General features: G+C 33.0%; 1 protein-coding gene across 2 annotated transcripts; it reads left to right on the top strand.

The window, feature by feature from the left end:
• Window positions 1-4405: 4405 nt before the first annotated feature.
• Window positions 4406-16543, top strand: LOC106169525 (ETS translocation variant 1-like). Of its 2 annotated transcripts, XM_087018351.1 has the most exons (8): window positions 4406-4765; window positions 5862-6100; window positions 6780-6842; window positions 9863-9970; window positions 12141-12328; window positions 12873-12960; window positions 13277-13566; window positions 14114-16543. In XM_087018351.1, coding segments are annotated over exons 1-8 (1092 nt in total). In that variant the 5' UTR covers window positions 4406-4763; the 3' UTR covers window positions 14228-16543. The 2 variants fall into 2 exon arrangements, with proteins under 2 accessions (XP_086874477.1, XP_086874476.1); XM_087018350.1 differs by having other exon boundaries at window positions 4409-4765; window positions 13277-16543.
• The last annotated feature ends 929 nt before the right edge of the window (window positions 16544-17472 follow it).

The following is a 17472-nucleotide window of genomic DNA, read 5'->3' as shown; positions in this document are numbered from 1 at the left end:
TTGGAAATAATTGACTTTTCATGGGGATCATTTCTAAACTTTGGCAGACACCAGTATGTCAGATATTATTAGGGTAACTATTCAAAGAATATGACATAAAATAAATGGAGAATAAATACATCACCCATTATTTCAGATCATTAACGAGCCCTTGCCACTACTTTGACACAACATTATACTAAAAAATACATTACTTGGGCATGGTTACCATTAAGAATCTATGATTGGATAAAAAATGGCAACATTGAATATCCAGCTTCAGGTCACAAGCTAAAAACAAACTGGCGACCCTGATGTATAATAAGAATAGAGCAGTGATATTAATTCATGGTCAGGGAAAAGGATGTTATTTATTGGACTCAGGTGGGTGATAATGACATTAATTATTCATGTGAGGGGCATAAAATTTAGCCCCAGAAACAGGATAGTAAAGGGTGCTGAAAATCCTACACATTTGTCTGCAATTATAGAACCCACTACACTTATTTTAATCTAAAGTAATATACCATACTTAATGAAAATAATTGGAATAAAAACACATAAAGCACATGGACAATTACTAAGCAGTCAGCCCAGTCCTTGCCTTACTCACTTAAGCAGAGGTCTAGGTTGATACATTGTTTCTTACTGTATTGGTTTTATTATTTTTTTTTCATTATTAATTATTTTGTAAACTGTCGAATTTTTTAAAATAAAAAATGGAAAATCAAAAAGAGAAGTATTACAGTTTTTGCCATAAATGCATCTTACATTCCTGCCCAGGGAGGGGGTGGGACTATTGGTATAAAACAATTATTGAGAAGAACTTCGGTCAAGCACAAGAGCCATACATGAAACTTCTAGGTATTAAGAGTGGACATTTAGGTGGACGTTGGATTAACTAGGCTAAGATGTCTGCAGATATGAAACAGCTCAACCTTGTGTCACAAAAAGTAAGAAAAGACTTTTTAAACCAAGTCCAAATATGCAATGGTATGGTATTGTACTATATCTTTCAAATTCCAAATATAATTTGAAATTCAGGTTAAACACAATCAGAAACACATTGGTAAAATGTTAGTAAAAAATCGTAATAAAATGAATGAGCTAAGGAAACAATTTCTGAATTTTAACCCAAGAAAACCAAGAAAAAGCATTTGTATTAGCTCTACAGTAGTTACTTAAAATTACTAAGATAAATGCCAGTTATTTTATTTATCTGTCAGTGTAGACAGGGGAAATGCTGCAATTAATAGTTAAGTTCATATTATAATTCAGTAATTTGATTCTAATTTGAAAGAATATCAATCACGGTGTGCTTTAATAATACTCATCTTTTGAAAGGAGTGATGGAATGATCATATCAGTTCATATTTCTCTTTTTGAGGAAATTACTTTGACTCCAATAAGATATGTAACTGTAGGCATTAAATCAGTGTTTGTGTTTCAAATGTTCTCTGTGTAGTTCTGTTATTATAAGAAAAAAGTGAAACTCAGTTAAATTGATTATACTGTAAAATACTAATACAATGTCAAGGCTGTCAGTGATTTCCTTCTGTAATATATGTACAGATTGTGTGATATATTTAATACTATTTTTCATTTTATTTTTGCTTGAAAAAGTTTGTTTCAGAAAATCAGCATGATTTTTTAATATTAAAAAATCAGTCTCATATTGAATGTTGTTGACCAAGTCAGGCAAACTAACTTTGAAATTTTTGTTTTTATTGTGTTTATTATGTTTGCTTGTATGTCAATGCATTGAAATATTATTGGTTTACAATAAACTTCTTTCACCAAAGATCACTCACTTATATCCATCACTCAGTTTTGTTTCAAGTGAGGAATGTTGTATTTTTTAAAACCTTTACTGATTTAACTGTATTGAAAATTGGTTGATTATATTTGTTTCTATTTCTTTTGGAAGTATGACTGCCAGCTAATATGTCCTTATTATTTTAATTTTAATAACCTGTTTTGTGAAAAATGAATTTTATAACTAATTATTATGTATAACAAAAAACTCATTTCTTTTTTTGTGCAGCATATTGTACATTTAAAATTATACATCAAAGACTCGAGTGACTCAGATCCAGGGGTTTTTAATTATTACTACACAAAATTATTTACAGTTAATTTAACTTCACTGATATTCACTCATGTGATGCCTGTTAATTTTTCATTTAGTTCATTAATAAAGACAAAAAATTTCTGTTTGTACATTATTTCCTAGTTTATTTTCATAGACTGATTTTCTGGGTTCTCTGGAATAATATGTGAAAAGTAAATAGTGGTAATTAATCAATGCTTTGCTGCAGGGTTTTGACAATGAGTTTAAATGTAAAATTAACATTTTTCAAGTTGCAGGGCAGTGATGAAGATTGATTATAGGGAATTATCTGCATAATGATGATTTTATGCTACATCCTGTTTCTTGCCTTTTAGCAGTAAGGGTAATTAAATAACTGTTGCCAGAATTTATTATATGAATTCAGAGATTTTCTTGTGAAATTTTAGTTCCATTTCTCTATCTAAAATGACCTCAAAACATATCTATAAATGATCTTAAAACATATCTAGGATCATGTCCATTAGGAGCACGGATTAATGCTTTAAAAATTTCTTTCCTTCTTCTAGAATTCTACTTTCCTTTTTTAATCATTAGATTTTGATTTCATTATCTCACTATATACCTCCTAGAGTACACTGTGAAAAACATAAAGTTTGTGTTTCATCCTTTTTAAAACAAATTAATGTTGTTTTACTAGCTTGTCTCATTGCCCTTTCTTTACAATATACTTCCCAACTCAAAACAACTCTGAGAATTGATTATTTTTACTAACATGGGTTGTAAAATCAGGATCTAATTGCTATCTAATCAATTTTGATGATTAAAATCGTTATGAAAATGAGAATTTTAACAGAAATTGTTCTTAATTTCACCCAAAATTACATTGCTGTTCTGAAAAGGGGTCAAATTGAATCCATCAAATTGGACAATGATTAAAATTGTGTTATATGGCATTTTGCAGAAAAAGCAATCAGTACTAAACTATATAGTAGTAGTATATTGTATATCATGGTTATGATGATTTGACATATAAAATTTTAGTTTATCATTCATTGTTACCAGGGGCGGATCCAGAGATATTTTCTGACAGTCTTCCAAATTATCTTTGTTGATCCATCTTCGATTTTTGACCGTCTTCATTAGATGGCTGACAATGTAAACTTGAAAATCTGACCGTCTTCCAGAAGACCCAGAAGACGGCCTAAATCCGCCCCTGGTTACTGTGATTTTATAATATATGGCCACATATCACTGTATGCCAAGGGATATACTATCTGAAATCTTCTTTTTTTTTTTTTTTTTTTTGGGGGGGGGGGGGGGGGGGGTGACTAGTAAAATATTTGAACAGAAAATGGATTTCATTTTTGCAAAGCTTATCATTGGTTTATTGTTGCATGTACATGAAGTGATAAAATTAGTATTAAAACAAACTGTATCACTATTGTTTTTTTTTCTTTTTCTATTCATTTTTTTTGTCATATTTGATGTGTTGTGGGGAAGGCTGGTTGTATATGCTGTATGGAATACCTTTGGTTTAAAAGGAAAGTTAATGTATTAAGTGTAGTCCTTAAAGTAGAATTAGGAAAATTTTCTTTGGTTATTTGACACAAACAGAAATGACCATAATTAATAACATGTCATTGTTAGTCTTTAGATGCTAAGTGCAGTTACAAGATCTGACAAAGATGACATTTTTTTCATTTGATGAAAGTTAAGGACTTCTGCATGGATATGAAAATTTACACAGCATTTTACGGCTGACTGATTTACGAGTTCTGTAATTGAATAAATATGGGCGGTAAGTGAAATAATTACACGGATGATTACCCGGTAGTGTTACATATACTCACAAATTACAGTACATGTGTATCTGAGCCCACACACTTCTTATGATCATTTCAATGGACTGTGCAAATATACTTCTATTCTTAATCAGTTATGTATCAACATACTCACACATGAACATGTGCACTAGAGTGGCTTTTCAGGTACAGAGAATTGAAGCATGTAGCATTTAATGACATTTTTTTAAAATCAGGTTTGCAATTTTAATTTTCACCACACAGTATTTGGACTTTTTTGTTAGAAATACTTAATTTCTTTTTAATCTTTTTTTACATGGTTGTTATATGACAATTTTGTTACTAGTAAATTGACGTAAAATACGAAAATGGAAAATGTTTTTTGTTGGTGTTTAAGACCCAGAGATGTAGGTACAGTATATTGATTCTCTTGTTTACCTATCCATATCTATATTACGATTATGTTTTTCTAAGTTTTTGTGTGCTACTTTCAAATGGGCTCACGTATTCAGCTTTAAAATCTTCAGAAAAAGCTAGCAGTTATGTTAATTGACATTATGGTTCTTAGAATTCTCATACGTGAATGGCTTGAACTTGGTCGACACTTGTTGATGTGGCTTTGTGATGGGCCAAGAGGATATTGCTGGCTAATTGTTCTTGTATCACTCAGTATACAGATGAACTAATTTGGTCAGCACGCTGTGAACAAATTCTTTACATCTGCGGCAGAGAGTAATGGGCTATTATTTTAAGCCATTTTATCATTTACCCAATTGTGGATATAATTGGCAATGAAGAGGTATTGGCGGTTCAGAAAGAGATTGGAGAACAGAGAAGTATGAACTCCTACTGATCCAGCAGAGGCTTGGTATTATTTGACGGAAGATTTGGCGAGGACCACAGTGTCAAAGATGTAAGATATTAAGCTAGGTTTAGCTATCCAAGTTGGCGATATTTTTGAGTATTTCTGTTTTATGAAATGTGAAAGATTGGGTGTTAGAGTGTGATAATGTTGTGGTTGTTGCTGCAGTTACAGTGAGATGTTGCTAATATAGGCTTAATACTACTGGTACAAGTTACATATGTGCTTGCGTTGCAAACAATGTAGTTAAAAAATGAATTTTTCTTTTGTTCAATAATTTGACAACAAATACTTAAATTTAATAAAAAGCATAGTAAAAAGTTTGGTGTAATTTTATTTCTCTCACTGTTGGAGAAAATTGTTTATTGTATTGATAACCTCATCATCAGTGAGTGTGTGTGTGTGTGTGTTATGATAGTAAAAATATATTATTTGTCTAATGGTTTAAAAAAAGATAAATAGAAAGGTTAAATAATGTCCTCATTATTTATATTTTATTTACCTTGCTGACGTATTGTGGTACCATACAATGTTATTTGAAACAGTAATACATAATATTAAGCTTCATGCATCAGATATGGTTTACAGTTTTGAAAACCATTTTATTTTAATTTGTTTGTGTTTCCATTTCATCAATTTTGGCTGTAGGGCAAATAGTGTAAATACATGGAATACAATTTAACAACTACATGTAATTTCATCAATATATAGCAAGACAAGTCTGTATAAATGCTGAAAAAGAAACATTTTGTGTCTTTCTTGGTTGACTGTTCTTTTTTTTTTCTAATTTGAGGTAAGCAATCCAGTTTCTACCATAAGGAAGATTGACTTATTATTTTATCAGAACAGACATGAACTTTCTCTGCCAGATATTACAGAATTCCAAGATTTTAAATTTAATTTGAATGAGTCCTGAGATTTATCATTGACAAGATAAAATGTTTGGTCCCACAGTGCTAATTCTAAGGTATTTTTTTAAATCCAGGCTCATGTCTGTTAAATTTTATTAATGTTCTCAAACCAAATATGAATGTGCTGATATGCTTCATTGGTTCAGCCTTGATAGCTACATGTAGGTCAGTTAAGCTGCAATGTGTTAATTCAGCATAACTATGTGATGCTTAATAAAAAATATTATTGCGTCCAGGTACCAACACTCCACCAGTTCAGCAGACAACCTCTCCAGCTATATGAGCCCAGAACAAATGGCCAGCTACAACCGACAGATGACCTCCTCTTCCCTGTATGGCCACCATCCCATGTTTAAACAGGAGTTTGCCAACAGTACCTACAACATGGTGGCAGCGGCGGGACACTCTGGATATCACCACCAGGGGGGGCTGCTGGCTGTGAAACAAGAACCTCGGGAGATCGGTTGTGAAGAAGGTAGGAGACTGGAGCATTACTAGCTCTGTCCATAATGACCAGATTTTGAACTTCCAGTGGTAATGGCACGATACTATTCTACTAAATTTTTAGCAAATTTTCCAGTGTTTTTTTTAATCTTGTTAATTTTCCATTGATGGTTTTTATACAAGCTGGTATATGCATTCCTCTTTAACTTTCCAATGCATTCTCAAAAAATATATATGTACCTCACTGTTTACTAAAAATTTTATTTTTTTATGTTGTTTTACTTGAGTCTCCGTTATATAAAAATTATGATTCTGGTCTGAAGCTCAATTGTGCATAAAAAATATCCATTACACTGTGCCTTTTTCTGTTTAATATTGTGATAAAAAATGATGAATTTGTCCATTTTTGATAATAAGATAATATAATGTGATAAGAAAATATAATGTTCCATTTTTTAAAATAATAATGATATTTATTTAGATTGTAAGATCCAGATATGTTCAGAATAGACATCGCAATGTAAAATACATGTACAAATTAAGGAAAAGAAAAGGTAAATGATAAAAACAATTTGCAGTTGATTTGTGTAAAGTTAAACTAAATAGTTCTTTCCTTAATAATCAAAGCGGATTAAAAAGTTTATTCGGTCTATTAATAACCTAATGCATCTGAACAAATCTATATTTATTGTAATATTTTATATCTCCAGAGGGCCCGTCCTGTGTCAGTTTTCCTAGGTCGGACTTCTCTATACGCAGCAGCCCACCAGAGGGTGAGTGTTCTGTATATCATGTATATATTTTATGATTATTTATACATATACAGCTGCACATTAAAAAAAAAGAATTTATTAAAAACCTTTAAATAATATTTTGGTTAAGGTGTATCATTTAGTTTATATTGGTTTTTAATTATCTGTGTAGTTATAGATTTATCTACATAATATGTAAACAGTGCTAAGAGGCATGTGTACTGGGGTTTTAAGAAGTGAATTATTATCATATTATATTATAACACTTACCTATATACAGTGGTCTGAGTAGTGTATTTCAATAGTACAGTTGATCTGACTTAATGCTTTGTGCAGTTTAGTAACCAGTACATGTATTATATTTGCATATAGGCTTTGCTATGGTTTCAAAATTTAATGCAAGCCAGATCCTGCTTACATGTCTATGTACATACTGTACATAGATGTGTTTAGTCTGTTATTATATAGTAAGCTGACTGTATAAGAACTGTATTAAGGGAGTTATTTTTTGTGTTAAAACTACATTACATGTATTACATGTACTAGTAGTTGACACAAATATCATTTTTTTTAACATCATAGATTTATCATTCATTCTAATACTGTACACATAAAACATTATTTTACACTCTGTTAGTGTTATATGATTCTATTTCAACAAAGAAGAAGACGGAAGCATCATGAAGCATCAGATTATGTAGTGCCACATTGGTTTGATGTGCATGTGTTCTGTTCGTCAATAAATTGACAACAGTGATCGCTCATGAGAAAACTCCCCCCATTAATGCGATCACCATCATGTGTGCTTGAAGACAAGAAACATTTTATCAGCATACAGGGCAAAATCAATCTCTCATGAAATGCTCACATTATTTAAGTGGCCCATTATAAACTGACTAATGCTTAATGAATTACTGACACGCACTGCTCTGCTACAGCTAATTAAGTCTGCACTAATTTCACACGTTACTCTTAATCATAGATGATAACTCGGGTGAAAAAGGCTTATTGGTAGGCAATAACATGGTAGCTGTGACAGAGAATACATTGCTTGTTGCTTTGAACTGGCTGTAAATGCTTTATTTTTGATAGGAAATTATTTCCTCTTAATATGCTTCACAGCTTTCACTTAACATTTCTGCAAATTGGAACAAAAATTACAGCCATTCCCTAGAGTATCAGAGGGGTCTATCTTCAACTTAATTACCAGATGATCTCTTTGGTATATTTTTAAAAAATATCAAAATTTGAAAGTAACTTATACTATTAAGTTTTGATATCAGTCTGTCATGAAGCAAAGGATACTGTAGGTTAAGCTATTGTTTCCATTGTCTTGAAATAGGGGAGATGAAATGTACCTTTTTTGCATTAAAAACTTTCATATAGCTATTTTATAAGTATTTTTTCTTTACTATTTTTAAAGAAGTTGTCATATGAAAAAAAATCAAGAAGCAAATATATAACTTTTTTGACAAATTGCATTTATTTTGTAAACTTAAAGGGAAAAGAGATGTAATAGAGTTTTTTATATTTTCTGTTTTCTTGTTATAACAAAAACAGGCCAAAAGCTAAAAGTTACACAGTGTCACACTGTTACACAGTGTATTAACCACAGGTGAAAATGATAGCAACACAAGTGACCATGAAGCGAGATTAATTTAATTCAAACATAATTGACGTCTCCTGCAGGTTGTGAGAGGAATGATTGATAACATGTATGCATTACCTATAGAAAATTGTTTTAGAGGGTAGGAAAATTTCATTTAATTCAGGCTCATATCTCAGTGAGGATGCCCACTGAAGTTCACAGTCCATGTGACCATCATTAGACAATGTTTACATTCTTCACCAGCAATCATACGTAATTCTTCCAAATGTACCCAGTCCACCTCTCTGCTCAACTGCTTTCAAAGCAATAAAACAACACATTAGGTGATCGGTACAATTTAATGACACTTCAGGTTGGAGGGACCATTGTTATGGGCCCTGAACCAGCTGGTTCATTAACTGATAAAAGGAAAATTAATGCCACCTACATTATGAAAGCTGGAGCTGATGAATACGGTTAATTACATACTGGCAGCTTGTATGTTTGTGTGATTTGGTGATTTGAGGTCACGGGAAAGGGATAAAATACATGAAATTATTTTGGCAGATAAAGGATTGGACAGCTAGAATAATAATAATAATAATAATAATAATAATAATAATAATAATCATCTTTATTGGTCCTAGCAAATTTTTTACAAAAAGACTATGACATAACCAATTTGTACAATAGTGACATATTTTACGTAATCTATTGTAATGAAATGATCTACATCTTGGACAATTGGAAATTTAAAAAAGTGTCCATAGATGAAAGTTGTGAAAAATTATTTTACAAAAAAGAAGAAAAATGTATTGATCAGTTAGTTAAAGATCTGATAAGAAAAACAAAAGCTTTTTTGGCTAGAACCCTATCCCCTCACCCTTCATGGCTATCAATCTCACATTGTGATAATAAGATTAATAATTATTGCTGATACTTAAATGTGGTTACAGTTGCTCTTCCAGCTATGTCCTTCATGCTGTCTCTGTGGGATTTAAATAGATCTTTTGACAAACGGCCTTCCTGTTATAAAATCTATTTAAATTTTAAATTCACTGAATTTATAACAGATTTACTTTATTTAATCCATGACAGTAAAAATGAAATTGCTTCAGTTGTTTCTGTTTCACTGTAGCTATTAAGCAATATTCAAAATTCGACATTAGGCAAAATGTTTCAATAATCACTTGGGCAAAAGTAAAGGCTATGAGTCATCTTTTTGTGACAGTTTTTCTTGGCACTAGCTTATACTTTTTAATCTGACCCCAGATCCCTCAAAGTAAGGCAACCAATTAACCAATTTTTTTCCTACTATCTGAGGTATTTGCATTTTCTTATAATCCAAAAACCTGTCTGGTAAAAGTAATGACAACTGTAGAATCATTGGTTTTATAAAGGTTTAGTGGCCGGTTCTTATTTCTCTTATAGTCACGTGTGCTTGATCTTTTAGGCAGTGTGCCATATCCTTGTGACAGTATGCGGCAAAGTTATTCTCACGACGACCTGAGGTACTCGGAGAGTCTCTACCAAGACAAGCACTGCAGTAGCAAGTATGAAGGTAAAAGCATTTCAAAGCATGCAATCTGAGGTTTACACACAAACACACACACACACACACACACGTTCACACACACACACACACACACACACACACACACACACACACACAGGTGCACACATGCTCACATTCATACACACCCATGTGCACACAGACTTACATATACACATGCAAATGCAAACACATACAGGACACATTCTCGATCTTTACCTGCATACAATATAGATGAAGGTTAATTCTACACAGGTAGATCTACATCTTGAGAATTATTTTTTAAGTATCATTCTGGTTGCTTAAATTGATTATTTTTGATGCTGACAGAGAAGTCAAGCACTGACAGCTTTTGAAACAGAACAGCTAGCAGAAAAACTCGATAAATAATCACAACAATAATAAAATAATAGTTATGCATACTTGTTAAATGGATGCATATGCAAATGATGGCAGTTGTTTCAGGTTTAGCATCCATTGGCACCTCTGTGATAGTGAGAAGCATTAGCAATGGTGGGGAATGGGCATCTTTCACTCATTTCATCATTGTTGAAGTAAAGCACAAGAAATTTTAAAATCTCTCATTGATGCAGAGTGCAATAACATATTGCCCATCAGTTTTAAGATGATCAATCTCAAAGACAAGTACAAGTAGAAGTTCTACCTAATTCATTCAACAGAACGAGGTCTTTGATATTCATTTAGTTTTTCATCCCCTAAGGTACCCAGCCAGATAATCTGATTGCCCTCTCGGTAGTTTAATTTATAGACAGTCACACTGTCTTTCTCTATTCCTCTGTCTATTGTTATTGGTATCATCATTTTCACTTTACCCTCTGTGCATTCGTAACACAGCAAAATACTGCGCAGATATGACATTTAAAGTTGTAAAGGGTGGTAAAGGCATTACCGAAAGCCTCCAAGGAGTAAAGACCATTACACTGGAGCCGTCCTGTGTGTCATTAACCTGGCACACAGCATCCATCATGGCCTCCAATTACTCCTCAGCACTGAAAAGATTAACGCAGGAGTTGTCTAATTTGTACCATTGAGATAATTGATATTAATATACACCATCTTTATTAGCATGGAATTCATGCGTTATGGTTTCTGATATATGCACCGAAACTGTTCATAGGAGTGCCAACACATGGATTTTGTGCTCCATCTTTATCTATAACCTCATTCCCATAGACACCATTGGTCTACGTGGAGCAATCCAACTCTGCGGGGACTCTTGCTGAGTCCAATCAGCTTAACTTAATGACACCAAGGCCTCCTCTTGTTTCAAATGCACCAGAAAGAAACTTGTTTTAATATTAAGCTGCACTGCTATATAGTATGATGTAATGAATTTATGTTTTTAGAATCAAAAATAAAAAACAAACAATAACAAAAAAAATTCCAACTTGTTACCCTTATTTCTGTGCACATTTTTAGCAACATTTTAGGCATTATAAGTAAACCATTTTTTGGGAGGTGAGATATATGTTAAATCAATTTTGTTGATATTTAGAGAGAAATTTAGCATTCAGACCTCGTCCAGTGTAGCATAGATACCTCTGCACTGTTAAACAACAATTGCCTCAGTGTAAAATACAATTTATATGAGAGTGTACAAAAATTAGTAACAATATTAAATTGAAATAAAATTAAGGTCATGAAAGAGATAGCACAAATTTAGATTTCAAAATATAAGATGAGAGGGCAGTTTTGCATACTTTGTATCAGGAATTGCTACTGATAAGTCAATTAGATAGGAGATAAAATAATCAATAAATAATTTCCACCTCTGTCATCAATGATCCCCCTTTTTATTTTTGATCTGCTTTCTGTTTTTGATATTGTTATTATTTGATCTCACTGATATCATTATATAGTATTTATTAAGTTTTATAACTGGCTTTTACATGATTAAAATGTTTTCTGTTTGGCTTTTGCTAAATCTGTATTTTTTATTTGGCCTAAAATTTAAGAAACTTTATCTGTAAAGCATTATTTCCTGTTTTTTAATCTAAATTATAATTGAATTTATCTATATTGTGATTGTAATGTTTTAAGATTAAATTACTTTATTGATTTATTGATGCAAGCACATTTTGATACAATTACTATGATCTGACAAAGGAAATATATGGCAATTATATATTATTGTAATTAACATTTAAACATTTTTAAGGCCTGGGTCGTGCGGACATCTATGGCTACATGGATCGCTACAGAAGAGACGGGCCTCCTCCGTACCAGAGACGAGGTTCCCTACAACTGTGGCAGTTCCTGGTGGCGCTACTAGATGATCCTTCCAATACTCCCTTCATTGCTTGGACAGGACGGGGCCTAGAGTTTAAACTTATTGAACCAGAGGAGGTAATTGAAAAGATCATGAATCCGTCATCCATGTTTGATTACAGTGCTGCAAAATTTTAGTGGTTGTAAATATTCCTCCATTTTTTCTTATTTACAAAAATCACATTGGTATCATTGCATGTTATATTTTACCAGTTCATCTGAGTAATTAGATTGTAGTGAATTGAAGTTATTTTGTTGCGTGTAAAATAGGTTGGTTTTAAGGACATTTTATGTTGCCAGCCTCGCAGAAGATCGCCCCTGCACAGTTTCATTGCACTAACTTAGGTGACTTCCAGCTGGGCTGACAACTGCCTTGCTATATACATACTAATAATGTTGTGTGCAATGATGCAGCACAGATTTTAGGTTACATTGTGTTAGTTGAGATGTTGTGTGGGTCACATCCAAACACAATCAGATACCCCTACAATATGGTTAAAATTTGAATATGGTAATCTTCCCATCACATGGTATATTATTTGATACATTATTTATACTTATTTTTTGTTCAAGCTATAAATTCATTCATTCATTCATTTCTGCTGTGTTTTTTTTTTTGCAGGTTGCCAGGAGATGGGGAATTCAAAAGAACCGCCCTGCCATGAACTATGACAAATTGAGCCGGTCTCTCAGATATTACTATGAAAAAGGTAAGAGCATAGGCCTTCAGGTTGCTTGTGGCATAATGTATAACTTTTTTTCATAAAATATCAAATAGCAAAGACTCCACAGAAGGATTTTTTCTTTCTAGTATCTGTTTTTTAGATATTTTGATATTTTCTGTCTCTGCAACTGACTGTCTTATTAAAGAGTAAACATGTTAAAATATTTCAACATATTTCCTCCCATTTTCAGAAATATTGAAAATGGCAATTATAATATTTATTTATAGATATTATAACCATGGAAATGTATACAAAACATTTTCTCATGGAAAAATGTAACACAAAGCTTACTTGCTTTCAGGTATAATGCAGAAGGTGGCTGGAGAACGATATGTATATAAATTTGTTTGTGACCCTGATGCACTTTTTACGATGGCATTCCCAGACAATGTGCGCCCTGTTCTTAAAACTGACTATACCAAATCATCTGATCAAACAAAAAAGAGTTCCCAAGGCAGCAACATGACTGAGCAGCCTCTGGCTTTGACATCACGGAATCAAATTGAAAGAGAAAGGTCAGAGAGCAAACAACTTCATGGGGAGACTATATTACACAATCAAAATCAAGGACAGACTTTGTCACCCCCTTGTGTAAGTTCTTTGAGCTCTCAGAATTCAGAACAGGCTCATCCTGAAAAGATGACAGCAGCATCTGGTGGCAATATTCAAGACTACATGCAAGAGTTGTCCAGAGTATATGGAACACCACAGCAATATATAAATAATTGTGTTTACTAATTAAGTCAAACTAACACAGAGTGTGCAGTTATGTTGCAGGACTGTCAATTTTGAAGAAAAAAAAAAGAAAATTACAAGTGTTTGGAAAACACATTGGCCACTCATGGGCCAAAATGAGCACTAACTAATACACTGTAAATTGTATATATGGAAACCCAAAGTAGAAAAACCAAAATTTAGTTGGCTTTAATTTGTTGGCACAGCATCTGCGTATCAACCAAGGCAACATTGGGAGATATAGGGCCAATGTTTGCATGCTGTCTGGGTTAATTACTGCTCTGGACATCACTAAATATACTGCCCCACTCCAGGGGTAAATTTAGGCTGTCTTCTGGGTCTTCTGGAAGACATGCAGTCAGGTTTTCAATTTTACATTGACAGGTATCTATTTTTTCTGTAGGAAGACGGTCAAAAATGTAGGATGGTAACAAAGATAATTAGGAAGACTGTCAGAAAATATCTCTGGATCTGCCCCTGCACTCCTACCCCCACTCCCAACCCAATATTAAAGTGACATTTGTTGTTACTCCTGGTGAGGATTTTTTATTGTTATTATTCACATATATATTAGAAATACATTTAGATATTGGAGATTAAAAATAGAAATGTATATAAACTAATTAGGGCTGTTCTTGTATGTAGATTGATCTAACTCCCTGGGGAATCTCACTGAATGCTGTCAGATTAGCAGAAATACATGCCTCCTCAAGCAGCATGGGGGGATTATCTTTTGTGGAAGCTTCTGGAAGGTCATAACCAGAAACATTTTGAAATAAGTGGAAATATTTCATGTAAAATTTAGGGTATTATTAATCATTTGTTAAGTCATTAAGTCCATTTGACAAGAATTCTTTTCACAAATGAACTTGTTGTCAGATCTCATATTTTTCTGTGTATCAAAATCTTATCTAAAAAGTAAATATTTTATTTCACTTCCCCATAATACAGTTTTACATCAGGTCATTTTAACCAAGTGCATTTACAACCAGGTTGGGCAGAGCTTTTTTTGGTGGGAACCTTTCATGTTGTAACTATGTTTAGGGTGCCAATAAGCATATCAAAGGCAGTAAATGGCATCATTGACCACAGTCAGATTAAAATATTATACCAGCTGGATTGATCCAACTCTGCAGGAGCTAAATTACATTTAGTGGAATCAGCTTGCTTGTCTGACACTCCTCCTTGAGAATTTTTAGTAATTTATTAAAGCATTTATTTGTGTCTACTAGTTGTGTTTCATGTCTTTACAGGTGATAATCTCATATGGTGCTTTCTTTACAACTCGAGAACGCTGGTGAACACATTTTGTATTTAGTAACAGTGCCAACATTGTGCCATTCCCATTTTTTGTTGGAATTTTTCTGCCTTTTTAAGTATTCAAGTTTATGTTTAATCTTCCTCAGCTTAATTGTAATGTTACAGCATTTACATGTACATACACAGGATATCTTTTTAAATGTTGTTTCACTTAAGACTCACTTATCATGCTGTTCATTTGATCCTACAGGTAGATTATATTTATTTGGATTGTAGAATGACGTGTTACATTTTACTGATTATCTGTTCAGTTTGTTAGATGTATAATCTTATTAATTTACTCTCAGTTATTTTCATTTGTATTAGAAAATGTGCAATATTGTTCCATTCCAAATTATACTTTAGTTGACAATCGGCTACTAATACATATACACAATGTATATATGGATGTCCCAATGGCATATCCAGGATTCTATTAGTAGATGCATCTTGGTCTGTCAATTCATAAAATCTATTTGAACATGGGTCTGCTCAATACAAACAAAACCTTCAACCTCCAACAGTCAGAGTGAACATCTAGTAACGCATTTTCAGAGATACATTACCAAGCTATGTGACACTTCCCCAAAAATGCCCTGGGTTCTTTCATGCCATTGCGTTTCCTCAATACTGGTTCATGTCATTTGAATCTCTTTAGGTGTCTCTTATGTACAGCCGAGCTACATAAGGCTTCTTGAACCGGGTATATTTTAGCAAAATTCAAATTATTGAAGATGTTATTCTTTGTTATTGATATACATTTACCATCCGCTATGTGATGATGGATAAACAGGAAAATGTTGGAGATTGAACCTGGGTATATGAAGCATTCCAGTTTTTTTTTTTTTTTTTTTTTTTTTTTTTTTTTTTTTTTTTTTTTTTGTGAACTGTTCCTTTGATGAAGCATCTGATATTGCAGTAAACTGTTCATTTGGACTGATATGTGTGAGCACTCAGTCAAATCCTCTCTAAGGGAGGAAGTGAAATGGGGTAGGGGTTCAGACTTTGCCTACATGGTCTTAATGGAGAGTCGGCAGCTGTGATCCCCAAACCATACAAACCTCCCCTAACTCTTCTACGTGAACTTTAGCACAAATCGTTGATGTGCTGGATTGGAAGTGAAAATGGGTATGTGCCAGACCCTGTATACATACATGATATTTTTCCCAGGTTGATTTTTTTAAATAAACGCTGTGTCCAAGAGATAAAACTTAAAACGATGTCTGAAGTTTCTTTTGGTGTTCAAAATACACTTTACTGTGTTCAGAAACTTGGCACCAGTAATTAAACACCTACAAAGTTATCCACTTGATTGAGAGTCAACACAACTAAATGATAAGTTTGATGGGGGGAAATATGGTGACTCTATAAAAACCAAAAATAACCAATTAAAACTGAGTGACACACTGGGTCACTGTTTATATTATACTTATCATACAAAATGAAAGTACTGTTTTTGTTGGGTATTTTGCAGACAACAATGCAATATTATTCTTATGTAAATTAAATGTACAATTGTTTATTGTAAAAACTATTTAACATCATGTTGCTTTTTCCATTTTGATGAATGAAATGTGTTAGGTAAGGACGAAATGCCAAGCTGACCAGTGCTCTAGATTTGTGCATTAAACGCTATGAATACAAAGGAAACGGATTGGGGATGTGTTGATTATTTTCATTGAGTGAATAACCACATTTTGACTCCTAACACATTGTAATTTGTACGTACCGGGGCAGGCTACCTGGAAGGAGCGACTTGGGCAACGTCTCTATCGTTTTCATTGTAAATTTTAATTAAAATTTACTGTGATAAAAAAGAATGTCTTCTCGTGTGTTTATATATGAATGGGGCATTTTGTTTCCCCATGGCCATCTTCCACCCTGTGGATTTGAAAACGAAGTATAAAACGTTGACAATAGAGCGATTTATTACATAGCATTTACCCGTACCTGAAGTTTGTTGCACAGTTTTGTGCGTACCGAGTTTTTCTGTAGAAACATGATCTCATGATCTGAATACGTGAACGTTCGTTTAACTACCATTTCTTGCTAAAGAAATACAAATATTTAATCTCAATGGTTTTAGAGAAATTCAGTTATGAAATTGTAATAAATTTAATTACTACAATACAGTAAGTACATGTGCACTGTACAAGGGTTATAAATTAAACTTTGGTGTCTTGTGCGCGAGATATTGTTTTGTAAGTGTTTCTGCACGTGCCATATATACCGCTGGTGTCTAGTAAAAAAGGAACGAAGTTAATTCTTGTGCACAATGTTTTGTTTTATGAAAGTCAGATTACGTGCCTTAATCTGATGTCAGTTTAAAAGATGGAAGAAAGAGGATCCTTGTGCACGAGATGTTGTTTTGTAAGTGATTCTGCACGTGCCACATGCTGATGTCTAGTAAAAAAATAAAGCTAATTCTTGTGCAAAAGGTATTATTTAATGAAAGCTGGAACA

The sequence above is a fragment of the Lingula anatina genome, chromosome 7, assembly GCF_051362555.1.
Source record: "Lingula anatina isolate TDL-2025a chromosome 7, LinAna3.0, whole genome shotgun sequence".
Lineage (NCBI taxonomy): Eukaryota > Metazoa > Brachiopoda > Lingulata > Lingulida > Lingulidae > Lingula > Lingula anatina.
The sequence above is the reverse complement of the archived record's forward strand: the minus strand, read 5'-3'. Positions and strand labels throughout refer to the sequence as shown.

Coding starts and splice junctions, on each gene's coding strand:
- LOC106169525 (XM_087018350.1), top strand. Junction 6,843..9,862: donor ACGCAGCAGCCCACCAGAGG/GTGAGTGTTCTG, acceptor TTGATCTTTTAG/GCAGTGTGCCATATCCTTGT. Junction 12,961..13,276: donor CAGATATTACTATGAAAAAG/GTAAGAGCATAG, acceptor ACTTGCTTTCAG/GTATAATGCAGAAGGTGGCT.